The sequence below is a fragment of the Schistocerca cancellata genome, chromosome 1 (genome assembly GCF_023864275.1).
Source record: "Schistocerca cancellata isolate TAMUIC-IGC-003103 chromosome 1, iqSchCanc2.1, whole genome shotgun sequence".
NCBI classification, from domain to species: Eukaryota; Metazoa; Arthropoda; class Insecta; order Orthoptera; family Acrididae; genus Schistocerca; species Schistocerca cancellata.
This window is the reverse complement of record NC_064626.1, coordinates 824876125-824890968: the sequence shown is the minus strand read 5'-3', so window position 1 is coordinate 824890968 and position 14844 is coordinate 824876125. Positions and strand designations below refer to the sequence as shown.

The 14844-nt window shown below is 41.7% G+C and overlaps 1 protein-coding gene across 1 annotated transcript in view; it reads left to right on the top strand.

The window, feature by feature from the left end:
- Positions 1-14844, top strand: part of LOC126188503 (histone acetyltransferase type B catalytic subunit) — a 70852-nt gene that overhangs the window by 26705 nt on the left and 29303 nt on the right. Inside the window, exon 4 of the mRNA XM_049930110.1 lies at positions 6936-7059. Coding sequence (XP_049786067.1) covers positions 6936-7059 — 124 coding nt within the window. The remainder of the gene's footprint in view (positions 1-6935; positions 7060-14844) is intronic.

Genomic DNA, 14844 nt, shown 5'->3' with positions numbered 1-14844 from the left:
CTCTTTGTACTGACTCCTTGAGCAGCCTACAAACCATTGACCAGTGCTATCCCCGTCATCCTTTGGTAGCGACCATCCAGGAATCCATCAGTGCCCTGGAATGGTCCAGTCATTCTATGGTGTTTGTGTGGACCCCAGGGGCTATGTTGGAATCCCAGGAAATGAACTTGCCGACAGGCTGACCAAACAGGCTACATGGAAACTTCTTCTGACTATTGGTATCCCTGTAACTGACCTGCAGTCGTCATTATGCCATAAGGTTTTTCAGCTTTAGGAGAAGGAATGGCATAATCTCAGAACGCACAACAAACTGTGTGACCTTAAGGAGATTACGAATGTGTGGAAGACCTCCATGTGGTCCTCTCGCAAGGACACTCTGGTTGTCTGCCGGCTTTGCATTGGTCGTACGTGGCTAACACATGGCTACCTCCTCTGTCGCGAGGACCCACCTCGGTGTCATTGTGGCTCACATATGACTGTCGTCCCATCTTGCTGGACTGCACACTTTTAGCTGCTCTGCAGCGAATGTTTAACCTACCCAGCACTCTACCTTTGCTGTTGGGCAACAATACCTCAGCAGCAGGTTTAGTTTTACTTTTTATTCGTGTGGGGTGTTTTTATCGCATCATCTAAGGTTGGGTATTTAGCGTTCTCTCTGAGGCTGCCACCCTCCCTCCATTTTAACTCCGTTGCACTTTCTTTGCATTTGTTTGTCTTAGTGGTTGTCTTTTCCCTACATGTGTTCATCTCACCTTGTCTTTTTGGGGCGTACATTTTAATGTGTTGCAGAGTGGCTGGCTCATCCGCTTTTATTATTGTGATCAGCCAACCCAGACCATCTGCTCTATGGTATTAGTACCTCCTTCTACTTTTCCTTGTGGTGTATGTTTTCCCCATTTTTTGTTCAGTCCATTCTTTTCCTCTTTAGGTGTGGTGTTGGGTGTTTTTGTACCTTGAGCCTTGCTTGCATCAGGAAAAAGGTACTGATGACCCTGTGGTTTTGGTCCCTTTATACCCCAAACCAACCTACCAACCAATCTTTATGCTAACATAAGGAAGTAAAAGGAATGGTTGAGCTCAAAGAAAGCAGCAACTCCCCATACAAAAATCTGCGTGCATACACAAAAGATAATGATACGCATCTGGTGGAGCAGTGATGGTGTGGTTTACTAAGAATTGTTTCCGCAAGATGTAATCAGCACTGCTGACATTTGTCAACTGAGACATCTTGCAGACATATTCCAAGAATGATGACTGGGAAGACTGCATGTAGTAATGTTGTTCCATAATAAAACCTACCCACATTCTGCTAGACAAAAAAATGATACAAGAGTTCTGTTGGGAAATCATTCCACACCAACTTATTCACCTGATCTTGCATCATCAGGTTTTCACCTTTTCTGCTGCTCTCTATCGAACAATCTTCAAGGAGCTTCCTTTCCAGTTGAAAATGCGCTCCGAACATTGGCGTTAAGTTCTTTGTCTCAAAACTACAGTTTCTACAGTTATGGAATCATAGTTACCCCAGCATTGGCAGACTGTTGTAAATAGTGAAAGAGAGTTTATTATTCATGAGTAAAGTCTCTGTTATATGTATCAGTTGTGTTTAATGAACTTCAGGAAAAAATGCTACAGACGTATGCAGCTGCCCAATAGTTAGTAATATCTTTAAAAGTGTTATTATTGATTCATGGTACTGAACTGTCATTATTCATGATGTGGTGTCTGAAATGAAGTTTTTTCCATAATGATGTTGCTATAATATTGTAATCATTTTGTGTAATTGGCTTGACGTTTGACACAGTGGGTGATCTGTGTGTTTTAGTTTACAAAGAATAGGTGGACTAAAATTTATTGTTCAGCTTACATTTTTGGAACTGCATTTATGCATTAGGACAGTGCTTTAAATAATTATTAAAACAAGCCCCAGTTTGAAAACTAAATGCTGTAGTCAGTTTGCTATGTTTGGCATTGGCTGGCTTTTGGGGTATGCATAGCAGTCTGTCATAAATGAAGATGGGCTGTGCAAGTATGGGCAAGGTTAGTAATTACTGTCTCTGGTCCCTAACAGAAGCTATAGCATGTGTGCAAAGATATTGCAATTACTGGCAGTACCTGGCATCATCTATAATCAGTTGTATTTGTTTAATATCTTAAGGAAGCATGTACAAAGGGCATTCAAAAAGTTTTGCATGGTCGTCTAATTTTTTATTTTTTGCAAGAGCAGAATGAAATTTTTTGTGAACATACTTGAAACATTTAGCTATACAATTGAGCCTACTCAATGTAGCCTCCATCAGCTGTGACACATCTGGCCCGACATTCTTCCCATGATGTAAATGCACTTTGGTAAAATTCTGGGGATTGACTTTTACACCATCACTTGACACAGGAAATAAGGTCTTTCTCACTATCAAATGTTTTACTACACAGGTGGGCGTTCAGATGACCCAAGAGTTAAAAATCAGATGGAGGCAAGTCCGGACTGTAGGGAGGATGAGGAACAATTTTCCAACCCATGTTCCTGATTTTCTCCTGCACCATAAGGGCTGTATGGTGTTTAGCATTGTTATTATGTAGTCTGATGAGCTGACCCAGAAGCTGTGGTATGTGGGTCTTGATGGCACATCGCAGCTTGTTCAGTGACGAACAGTAATGGTACCAGTTAATTGTGGAACCAGGTTCCAAAAAGTCAATGAAAATGACACCACACTGATCCCAGAAGGAGGAGGTCATCACCTTTCGGCCTGCTGTTCGTGAAAGTCTTGGTTTCTTCTTCTGAGGGAATTGGGTTTTGCTCTCAGGTTCAGACAAAAACAACCATGTTTCATCCTGGGTAATGACACTGTCAAAACACTGTTTCCACTTTTCAGTAAAGGTCTTCATGAGACCCTCGTGCACTTTCTTCCTCACCGTTTTCATTTGTCTTGTCAGTAATCTATGCACCCAACGTGCACAGATTTTTCTGTACTCTACTGACTGTACCAGTGATACCTCACTACCCAGTGACAAATGAGTCATTTCAGCAAGCTGTTGTGTCGTCACACATTTGCCATTTTGGATGATTTACTCAATGGTCTCCTTATTCACATCACTCACTGTCGTCGATGGTCTACCACATCGTGGATTGTCCAGTGGAGAGAAATTGCCTTCTTTAAACCTCTGCAACCACTGCTGGATACTGCTGTGATCAACTGTGTCCTCCCCATAAACAGGGTGCAACTTCCTGACAATCAATGTGGCAGAGTCATTGCCGTTCTTGAAGAGGAACTCTATCACTGACTGTTGTCACGACCTGACATACACTTCACAGTCCATTATGGCTCACCTACACCAACTTATAGCTAAATGTTCAAAGTATGTTCTCAAAAAATTTCATTCTCCTCCTGCAAAAAATAAAAAAATAAGACGACTGTGCAAAACTTTTTGAACACCCCTTGTGATACGTAAATTGTCTTACTCTTATTTAAAAAGTATTTTTCACTTACCACCATCAGAAATCTTGATTGCTTGCAACAAATGCAACATTTTTATGGAGAATAATTAATTAAATAATTCATAATCAAGTTTAAAGTATGCACAATAACGATCTTTATACTAGTGTGATCTGTCAGTCAGTTCGTGCACCACACCAGATGTGCAGAAGGAGCCTAAGATTGACTGTTTATTTGTGACTGTAATCATGGCTGTGGAGAGAAGGTAGGTTGAGGCCAGGAGGTTACAAAAATGAAGGATACATTGCAGGGAGAGTTTCCACTTTCCTATGACATACTGGAGTAGGTGGTAGTGCGAATATACATGGGACTTGTCGTGCACCTAGGTCTGTTGCAAGGGTATGAGCCGTGGAACAAGGGGTTGGGAGCAGGTTGGAATAGGGACAGATAAGGATATACCATAGTTTTGGTGGTCAGTGGTATACCGCTGTGGGAAGAATGGAGATTATAGTGGAGAGAATATTTATAATTCCAGTGCACAACAAGGTAACTGAAACCTGTTGGAGAATGCTCAGTCCTTGGGTGATACCAAGTTAAGGGGCGGGGGGAGGGTGTACTCCTTTGTAGCTTGGTCAGCAGGTATGGGGGGGGGGGTGGCCAGTGATTGGGAAAATGAACTAAAAGAGATCTGTTTCTGGACAAGAATGTAACTTTGGTCTGTGAAGGACTCTACGATACCTTTGCCATACCTGGAGAGGGACTGCTTCCCGCTCTAAGGGTTTCGGCATTTGTTTGCTGCGTACAGGCTTGATGATCCTGGGTTTCCTGAACTGGGACTGGTAAGCACTGTCAGTCCGTCAGTCCTCTACCACTGTAAGCTCTGGGCATGCTTCAGTGACCACCGTGCCACGCAGCGGTGGAATATTGTGTGTCACAGGGAACAAGGATCTTGGCTTGACCGCCTGGATTGTGAGGATGGAATATCTCAACATTTGCTGTGTGCTGATGAGATGCATGGCTGTTGAGGTGGAACAGTCATTAGCAGGCAACCTTTGGGGAACCTGCTGCACCTCAGTTGTATAAGCCTGCGCAGGCATGCGGGGCTCTGTCTGAGTGGACCCTTATGTCCCTAGCTGCTTGTGGGACCGAGATGGAACCCTCGAAATCTTCTTCTCCTCCCAGCGGGAAGGGTGTATTGCCTGGGAGTACTCTCACCACTACATCAAAAAGAATGACAGAGGGTAGTCCTGAGGATCAACTTGTCAGTAATGGGACACACAAAGTCACGAATCATAATATCTTTATAGTGATCAAAAGGAAGGAGGGGACATTTGAAAAAGTGTCCCCCTTCTATAGCTGTAAAGGCTCAGAAGGGCTTGCTATCACCCAAAGCCTATGAAGCGGTTGCTAAATGGTTCCTTGCTTGTTGAGACTAAACGGGCAAAGCAGGTGGAACTACTTAAGAAGTCACAGAAATTGGGTGAGTACGACATCATTGTTGATTTGCATAACTCCCTTAAGTCCCACAAAGGTGTGTTAACCTGCCATGATATTATGGGCATAGACGTTCCTGAACTCAACCAAGAATGGGCACCACAGGGGATAATAGATGTGGAACAAAGGACATGCAAGAATGATGGAGAGATTGAGAAGACTGCCACCTTTATTGTGACCTTCAATTATCTGATGCTACCTGAACATAAGTTTCCTCAGACTTAGTGTTAGGCCCTATGTACCTAACCCTATGCAAGGCTTCAAATGCCAGCATTTTGGCGATACAACGCTGAGTTGCAGAGGCGAAGCGACTTGTGGGAAGTGTGGAAAGGCAGCCCATGAAGCAGGGACTGACTGTCCATCTCCATCAGTTTGCATTAACTGCTCTGGGAGCCACCCAGTCTGGAGCCGAGCCTGTCCTGTTTTTGCAGAGGAACGCAAAATTCGGGAAATCAAAGTGACCAAGCAGATCTCCTAAGCAGAAGCCAAAAAGGACTATCAGGCAATGAGACCCCCTGTCTTTGTCACTTCTTATGCTTCCTTGGTGCAGAAACCTGTTACTAAGGTTGACACTTCGACTCTGACAACATCCAGCGTGCCATTATCCACCAATAGCAGCTGTACTTGCACCTGCATGTGCCAAAGCAAAGTGAAAGACATATCGATCTAGGCAGCTATGGTGGAAGAGACCAGTAATGCTTTCACAGTGCCCAGCCCGAAGGCAACTCCCAAATCATATTGCCTCTCAACGCCTGTTTTCGGTTGTTCTGTTGGGTTCCCTGACATTGTCCTCAGGATAGGGCTCCCAGAGCAGTCTTTAGTTTATTATGTGGAACTGTTTGCTACCCTGAGAGCAATGGAGCAGATGAGACGGCATTGTGACAAAAAATTTATCTGCTCAGATTCTCAAAGTGCCCTTCTTGCTGTTGGACAGATGTACCAAGCATATCTGATGGCGCAACAGGTGTAGGATGCTCTCCTCCTCTTGCAAAGGCCAAACAAGGAAATCATCTTTTGCTGGGTTCGAGGGCACATAGGCATCCAGGGAAATGAACTTGCTGCTGCTGCTGCTGCTGCTGCTGCTGCTAAAAAGGCTTGCTCACTTCCCCCTCCTGCTCACTGTTCAGTACCTCTGTGGACTGTCACTTCATTTGTGATCAGGAAGGCCATATGTTGCTCGGAGTCTCGGTGACTGGAAGTGAGGAACAATAAACTACATTCCATTAAGGCTTCAGTGCGACCCTGGATCACCACCTTCTGCTTGCGACGGTGTGAAGAAGTAGCCCCTACTCAGATTAGTGGGACATTGTCCATTTGTACATGGCTTTCTCTTACATCGGGAGGAGCCCCCAGTATGTCAGAGATGTGGGACACAGCTGTCAGTATGACATATTTTAACTGAGTGTGTTATATATGAGGACCTGAAGGTTGAACTGGGTCTCCCACAGGATCTTCCCTCTTTTAACTGATAACGAGACCAGTGTTGTTTGTGTCTTAAGATTTTGTGTGGTGTCCGGAACTCTCCTCAAAATACTGTCTCTCTCACTATTTCTAGGTCGCCATCCAGCCACAGTTATCTGTCCTTTTTTAACATCATCTTTACAGGTATTTTATCCATGATTTTTAGTTATTCCACTGTGTCTCACTGGGATTTTATTCTGGCCTTTTCTCTGAAGCTCACCTTCTTGGGATTGCATTACAATTCTTGTGGTGGGATGAAATGTAGTTATCCAGTTTATTGCTCTCCTTTCATAGATTTTCACAATCACCTTCGGTGTATTGTTATTACCAGGGTGCTTATGACCTAACTGTTCAGTACCCTCCATAATAAATCATAGATCATCAGGGATTACTACTCACTGTAGATGTGATGATCATGGGTGGCTAAGCTATACTGGTTTCATATGTTTTGCTTCCTGTTGTGATTTATGTTTAAGTTTGTATGATGCTTTGTTACCTAGTGCAGTAATCAGACGGGTACTAACACTTGTTTTTTCCTTCATATAGTGAATCAATATTTGGATATAGAGATCTCAAAGTAAAGCTTTATTACACAGCTTCAAAATTGACAACATACTTGGGAATGACTTACAAGGAGAAGATTGACCCAGGCAGGAGTGACGGAATTTGTGTAAGTTACATTATGCATTATTGCAATTTATACTTAAAATTCTTTCCATATTGCCAGGACTTCTCCTCCCCTCCTCTTCCTCCCCCTTCTCTCTCTCTCTCTCTCTCTCTCTCTCTCTCTCTCTAATGGCTTTAAACATGCAAAGAATCAAAGTAATAAATATCTTGATTAGCATCTGGTGTTGTGATCAGTCACCTCAGCTTTCTTTCAGTTGTTGAATTGAGAGAAAAAAAAACTGTCGACATTTGAAATTGTATAATATTTTGAGTGAGGAAATGTGACATTGGTGTAAGCACCGTACACAATGTATGATAATGATAGAATTTGAAGCAAATTTTTACAGAATAAAAAAGTAAAATTAAAAATATTATAGATCTCATTTTGCTGATCACCTTATATGTTTTATTATGTGATAAACATTTGTCTAATTAAATGTCATTAAATGTCATGGCTATCATCAAATTATTTTTGCAGAAAATGAGGTATAATACACACTTAAACTGCTGACCATTGCCAATGGTATTTGAGATGTAATGGAATTATACAGAGTGTCCCAAGAGGAATGGTCAGTATTCAGAGCTATGCTAGGAATGAAACAATCATTCGAAGGAAAAAGTGTAGTAAACATGGGCCCTAAAATGCATAGTTTAAGAGCTGTCGTCACTTTTTTATCTTTAATGATGTGAAACACATCTTTTGTAATGAACAAGCACTCGTTGCTCTTAAGATATACATTTTAGAGCTCATGTTTACTACATAATTTTGTCTTGTTTTGATCCATGCTCCAAAATGCGGGAAGCAAAAGATTTGAAGTAGAAAAGATTTGTTTCACAGTATTGAAGGTATACACTTTAGAGCTGATGTTTACTAGACACTTCTGCTTCTAGTGGTCATTCCTGTCATATCCCGAATATTAGCCGTTCCTCCAGAGACAACCTGTATAAAATCAGGTTTCTAAAACTTGGGGAGGCTAAGGTTGAAAAAACCATTGTGCTGCAAATAGATACTGACATCTTATAAATAAAGGTAGCAGTTCCCTAAGGTCAGTATGCAGTCCTGAAAAGGTTAGGGACAAAGATTGTTGTTAAATACATGGTGCCAAAATAACCAAACGTATGCATCACAAGAAGACAGATAGTAGCTTGAGATAGAAAAATCTCAAAGTGAACCATGATCAGAGCCTAACAAAAAAGTAGCTTTAATTGAAAGTTCCTAATGTGAGAACTGTTTTAATGGATGGTAGGTAAATTATCATCCAGTTACGTAGGAAGCAGCTCCTGTATGGTGGCCCACCAATGTGAATGAGACACAGCTCACACTTTCATAAGTTATCATTCTTTCTCCACTCCCCATCCAGGCTGCATCCTCCACTTGTTAGAAGAATTGTTTTCTCTATGAAATTTGTTTTCACATCTACCAGGATAAATAAGTCATACATGAACAAGACAATATAATTTCAAAAAAGGCAAACCATGTCAAATTTTTATGAAAATTGAGGCACAAGAATGAAAGTGGCCGTTGGTTGTAGACAAAATGTGGCTTCATAAACATTGTTTGGTAACTGCTGGCAAAGTCATAGTGTGTGAGAAATATTTTCAAAGAAAAGCACCATTTTACATTTAATTATTGTTAGGCAGGGCATTGCCATATGGATATGCAGTGTGTGGCAGTGCTACACTACTAAGGACACCAGAGGCTAAGCTTTTACTGCCTTCCCTCCTGGTTTCTCCAGTGTAAACTTTACCATGATGCCACACTGGCCAGGTTCTATTCTTAAAGAAAGTGCAAAATTTGGAATGTGATGCAGACTTATTGAAAACTGGATGTGTTGTAGTTGTGAGAGAGGAATACAATGTAAACTACACTAATATCAGTACATATATTAAAAAGCTACGTGTCATTCTGCATCTATAACTTACCAACAAAGTACTTCTGAATTTACCTGTGAGTCAGGGCTTGGACAGACTGTGGGATGCCTTCTGTTGGTAAAGAGCCAAAAAGAAACATAATCAGTCATTTCAGAAAGCATGGACCAAAGTTATGGTGAAACTACTTTACATTTCATATATTTTGTCACGCAACCCATCTTATTTGAATGAGATGAGAGTGAGGATGCAGCGATAATCAGTCCAATGAATGACAGTAATTTCTCGATATGCTAAATGTCACCCAGTATAAATGTCAGTAGAATTATTTTGCATTTTAAGATTGTTAGCAGCCCAAGTCTGACCACTGAAACTTGTAGTGTAGTAAGATCTTATTATTTTTTGTAAGTACATTAAATGTACTTATAAGTAGGGGACCTGATGGGTTTAGTATGTGGTTAACATTTCGTTACTAGTGAATTTAGTACATAGATCGACAGTATGTCAGAGGTGCAACCATTATTTAGAACAATGAACAAACTGTAATGAATTCAATGGAGATAGTCTAGTCCTATAAAGAAACATCTGCAGAACTTATGTCCGAAAAAATCTGTAATGAGTCACCTGAGAATGCTGTGAAAAATGAAAAGGATGAAGGTATCTCTTATCTTAGGTTTGGTAAGGGCATAGATTTGCAACATCAGTCTTAATTTGTGCCTGACCATCTGAACTGATAAACAATTAGTAGGGGACTGGAAAATATAGCATATATTTTTGGCAAAATCCGCGTCTATTTTTTGTGAAGTTCATATATATTTTTGTCGAAATTCATATCTATTTTCTTTGTTGGCAAATGATTAGAGGCACAAATTTAAAAGGTTGTCACACTACACGAAGGCAAAGCAAGCATTAGTTCTTTGAAGTTGACTGCTAAAAAAGTGTGCTAGTTAGAAACTTTTTGAATGGAATGTTTACTTTTGCAAAAATGTCAGTATCCTTGTATTCAGAAATAGCCTTTTTCTTCGTTTGACTGTACTTAAGCTTTCAAAAAGATTGTTCTGTTGATTAGCAGCAGCGTTTTCCTGCCAGTGAACTGACTGCATCTCTGATGTAGTTTTTCTGGACATTGTCTGTTTTTTCCTGTCCAATTTCAGATTACAAAATATGCAGACTACTAATTTTGACCGTTCATATGCATACATAGCTGTATGACACATGCTTGACAATGCTTCAGGTATGACTGTCAAGACACTGAATGCAGAACAACTACTGAATGTGTGGCTACTCTATTCTAATGTTATGGGAAGAATTTTAGCACACTCCAAAAAGTTACAGATTTTGTATTCCAATTGCTATAGTGCAGAATGCGGGCACTCTAGGGTACAGTGGCAGAGGGCTGTGAGCGGAAACAAACTAGAATTCTGACTGCCAGAGGGGAGAGGAACAGTGTGGGGAGACAGACCCCACCTCCCTTTTGCTGGGCAGCAACCTACAGCAGAACTGACATTTCGTCACAGGGATTGCCAATATCTTATGGTGTTGTAAGGGTCATAATTGAAATCTGTGATGGACTAGGATTATTCACTTTGCTTATTTCAAAGTAAGAAAACAAAACAATGAGCAATGCATAACACAAAGCATTCAGGGATGGCCACCACGCAATTGCTTGTTGAGGTCAGCAGAGTATTGTTAACAACATAGTTTAGGTGCAACTTCTAGCAGTATTCGATGCAACCACAGTTCGAAACATCCACAACCTAATTTGCAACATTTAGTGCCCACATTATATTATCTTTTGAGCTTTTGCTAACAAACAAAAGTATGTGTTTCTTTGCTATTAACTGCTAGATCCCACAGCTGAGTATTGTGGTGCATTACATGGTGTGTATCTTAAATAGACCATTCAACTGCCCACAGTTAACATGGCACCAGATCACTTAGCGTGTTGATATGTTGTTGCTTTTATACATTTTATTTTGCAAATATCTTCTTATGCCCATTATCTTTCCAAATTGGGCTTCATCAGGTGATGCACAGTACCAGTAACTAGTTACATATTTGATATTTATATGCAGAAAATAAAGCTGTTTCAAACCAGCTCTGATAAAGTAGCTCATCTGCATACAATTTGCTGTAAATTAGAATATATTGAGTAATTTCATATTTTTGTGTTTTGAGGAACACTTTGCCACAATTAGACTTGTCAGCAAGAAAGAACACTTCCAAGAGATAAAAATTCAGTTGCATATTAAAGTTCCCTAGTAAGTAAATAGTTTGTAATTTGATCAGTTTCTTTACTTTTTGTTGAAGTACTATTGTTCAATAATATTTTGTTACTTCACACATTTGTGTAGTTCTGTAAGTTAAATAGTGTCAGTTGCTGCCAGTGTGCCATACTGTTTGTAACAAAAATGAAAATATTGGAATATTGGTTTTTCTTTTTTCGCCAACAATTGTAAAGGCATATGGAGCTGCTACTGGACAAGTGACCGTGCATAGAGTGACCATTGTGGCAGCATTCAGTCACTACCTTTTGGAACACAATTAGGGAACATTCCAAGTATGTGGGAAATCTGGGGTGGAGTAACAGTGATATGAATTAGATTAGATTCTCACCATATAGAGGAGGCAAAGAGTGGCAGACAGGCACATTTAAAAGTAGACTAAATTAATAAACAGAGTCTTTCAGATTTATGAAAACACATTCATACATGCACAATTAACACATATTTGACCACTGTTGTCTCTGGCCACTGTGGCGTGACTGTGGCGAGTTGTGATCTAGGCTGAGATGGATAGTGGGGGTACAATAGTTATGGGTATGGGGAGACAGAGCAGGGTAGGGGCAGGGAAAAATGATGCAGTGCTGCCTGTGGGGAGTGTACAGGGACATGGGGGGAGGGGTGTCAGTAGAGGAAAGAACTTTGCAAGTGTGCTGGGAAGACAGAAGGTACTTGCGTGCCTGGAGAGAGAGTAGGGAAGGTCATAGTGGTTGGTGGGAACAGGGACTAGTCTAGATTGAGCCCAGGGTGGTTATGTGAATGAAGGATATGTTGCAGGGACAGTTCCTACCTGTGTAATTCAGAAAAGCTGATGTTGGCGGGAAAAATACAGAATATACAGGCTGTAAAGCAATCATTGTCATTTGACACGCTCTGCGACTGGGTGGTCTGGCTGTGTAGGCCACAGTTTGGCATAGAATGCTCCATAGTGTTTGCAGTTCAGTTCAGTTCAGTTGGTAGACCAAATAGCTGCTTTCACAGGTAGCCTTGCCTTTAACAGGATAGGCGATATCTGTGACAGCACTAGGGTAGATGTTAATGGGAGGATGTATGAGGCAGATGTTGGATCTAGGTCTTTCACATGGATTTGAGCAGTGGGGCAAATTGTTAGGAGCAGGGGTAAAATAGGGACGGACAAGGATATTGTACAGGATGGATGTGTGGTGGAATAATACTTTGGGGGGGGGGGGGGGAGGATATTTATCATTTCACAGCACAATGAGACATAATTTAAAACATCATTGGAGAATGTGATTCATTTTCTTCAGTCCTGGATGCCACTAAGTTATGAGTGGGGGACCATGCCATTAGGAATTTCCTCCCTCCACTCTACAGGACCTATGGCTTAAACAGATCTACAACACAGTTACGAACCTTCCTACAAAAGCTTCAGTCATTTCCAAAAGCCTTGCCTTGTGCCTCATTCCCAAATTCAGTCGAGCTGGAATTGTTACGGAACTCTGCTTGTCCCTTTCCCTACAGTGTAAACACTTTTTCACCACCTTCCTTGTCAATCAGAATGAACGTAAAACCAATTATGAACCCTGTCCCCCTCAATTTACACCTCTTATCGAACAGTAATCTTCTACCCCCCCCCCCCCCCCCCCCGCACACACACACATACACAAAATGATTCCTTGACTTTTTTTCAGTATTTCTATATCTAGACTGCCTTACCATCAGTCTCTATCTCCGTCAACATGGAAATCCTCACACATCTACAGAAAGAAAGAACTGCAATCCATTTCTTGAAACCTAGTCCCACCTGACACTTTTATCTGCTGAGAAAGGATCCACCACTGGTGCTATGAAGCTTAGAGATTACCTGGGTGACGGGCTCTGCCATCTCTGTCATGTCCACTTACAAGCCCTGCCACTGTGACCACATTCCCCAAATCCAGCCCCTCATGAAATCCAGAATCTCTGCTCGGCGACGTATCGTCCTCCTCAACCTTGCTGCTCACTGCATTCATACCATCCGTATGCTTTCTAAGCTGCATAAACCCAACACACAGGACACCCCATTGTAACAAGTACTGTGTGCAACACTAACCATTTCCTCTTCTGGCTCACAGTTCCTGTTTGTTTACCACCCTGTACCATGCTCGGTAGAGTCAGTGCCACCTCCCTCTACAGCAACATTCCCAATGCCCATGGCCTTGCTGTCATTGAACAGTACCTTTCTAGGTGACTGATTGACTTCAAACCTACAACCTTCTTCCTGACCACCACCCATGACCAACTATATCACACAAAATTATGTCTCCCTTGAAGGAATCACTTGCAAACAACTCCTCAGTACAGGCACAGGCACCCACTGGCACCATCCTACACCAACATATTCTTGGGCCATGTAGAGGAAACCTTCCTAGCCATGTAGAATCCCAAACCTCTCGCACAGATCATTCATATCTGGATCAAGGGTGAGGATGTCCTATCCACATTTCCCCAAAAGCCCAATGCATTCTCCTCTATTTGCTTCACCTGGTGGTCCTCATCACCTCAATTTCAACGTCTACCTCTCAAAGATGACTCTATCAGCACTCTTGATCACATTGAACTCACCATTTTGACTGCTGCTACACATTCCACATCATGTAGTCCCTTCCAAACTGCCTAGCTGCCCTTGTTGTATCTGCAGTGACAAAAAGCCCCTTTCCAAATATGCCAAGGGTTTCACTGAGTCCTTCATGGATCAAAATTAACTTCTCCACATACATCCAGAGACAGATTTCCCTTGCCTTGTCTCCAGTCACCTACCATTTCTCACATACCCACTGATCAGCAATACACAAAAAAGTGGCACCAAACCCCCTCCTTCCTCCTTTGTGACTCAGTATCACCAAGGACAGAAGTAAGTGAATCATGTTCTCCACCAGGCATTAGACTAGCTCTCATTGTGCACTGAAATGAAAAATATCCTCCTCCACCCTACCCACAGTAGTATATCGCTGCCCACCCAACTAAACAGTATCACTGTCTGCTCCTTTTCAACCCCTGCTCCTAATCCTGTGCTCCATGGCTCATGTACTTGTAAAATACCTAGATGGAACGTGTCTCATACATCCTGCAGCTACTACCTACTCCAGGCCTGTCTCAGCCACCTCTTACCCTGACAAAGGCAGGCCCACCTGTGAAAACAGCCATGCAATCTATCAACTTAACCACAAACACTGTAGGACATTCTAAGTTGGTATGACCACCAACAAGCTGTCTGTATACATGAATGGCCACTGCTGAACAGTGGCCAAGAGGCAGCTGGACCACCTACAGGGTGGCGCATGAAATGTGTTACCATTTTGTTTTTGAATATAAACTTTATTGTCAATACAATCTGAAAGAAACATGTACTACAATGAAGAGCCGTCCATGGAGATTTGTTCTAACTCAGCACATGCTCAATATGTCCACCATTTCGTTTCCTAACTTCCTTCAAACGAACACTGAAGTTAGTGATTACACTACGGCACATCTTCTGTAATTTCACTGCAAGCTTGAAGAATAAGTCTTTGAACTCCATTAAATCATGTGGATTGAGGTCTGGACTATTGGGGGGCCAATTTTGTCCGTCATTGAAGCGACCTGGAAACCAGAGTGAAATGATCCGCATGTTGAAATGCTAGTGTAAAAACTCCAAC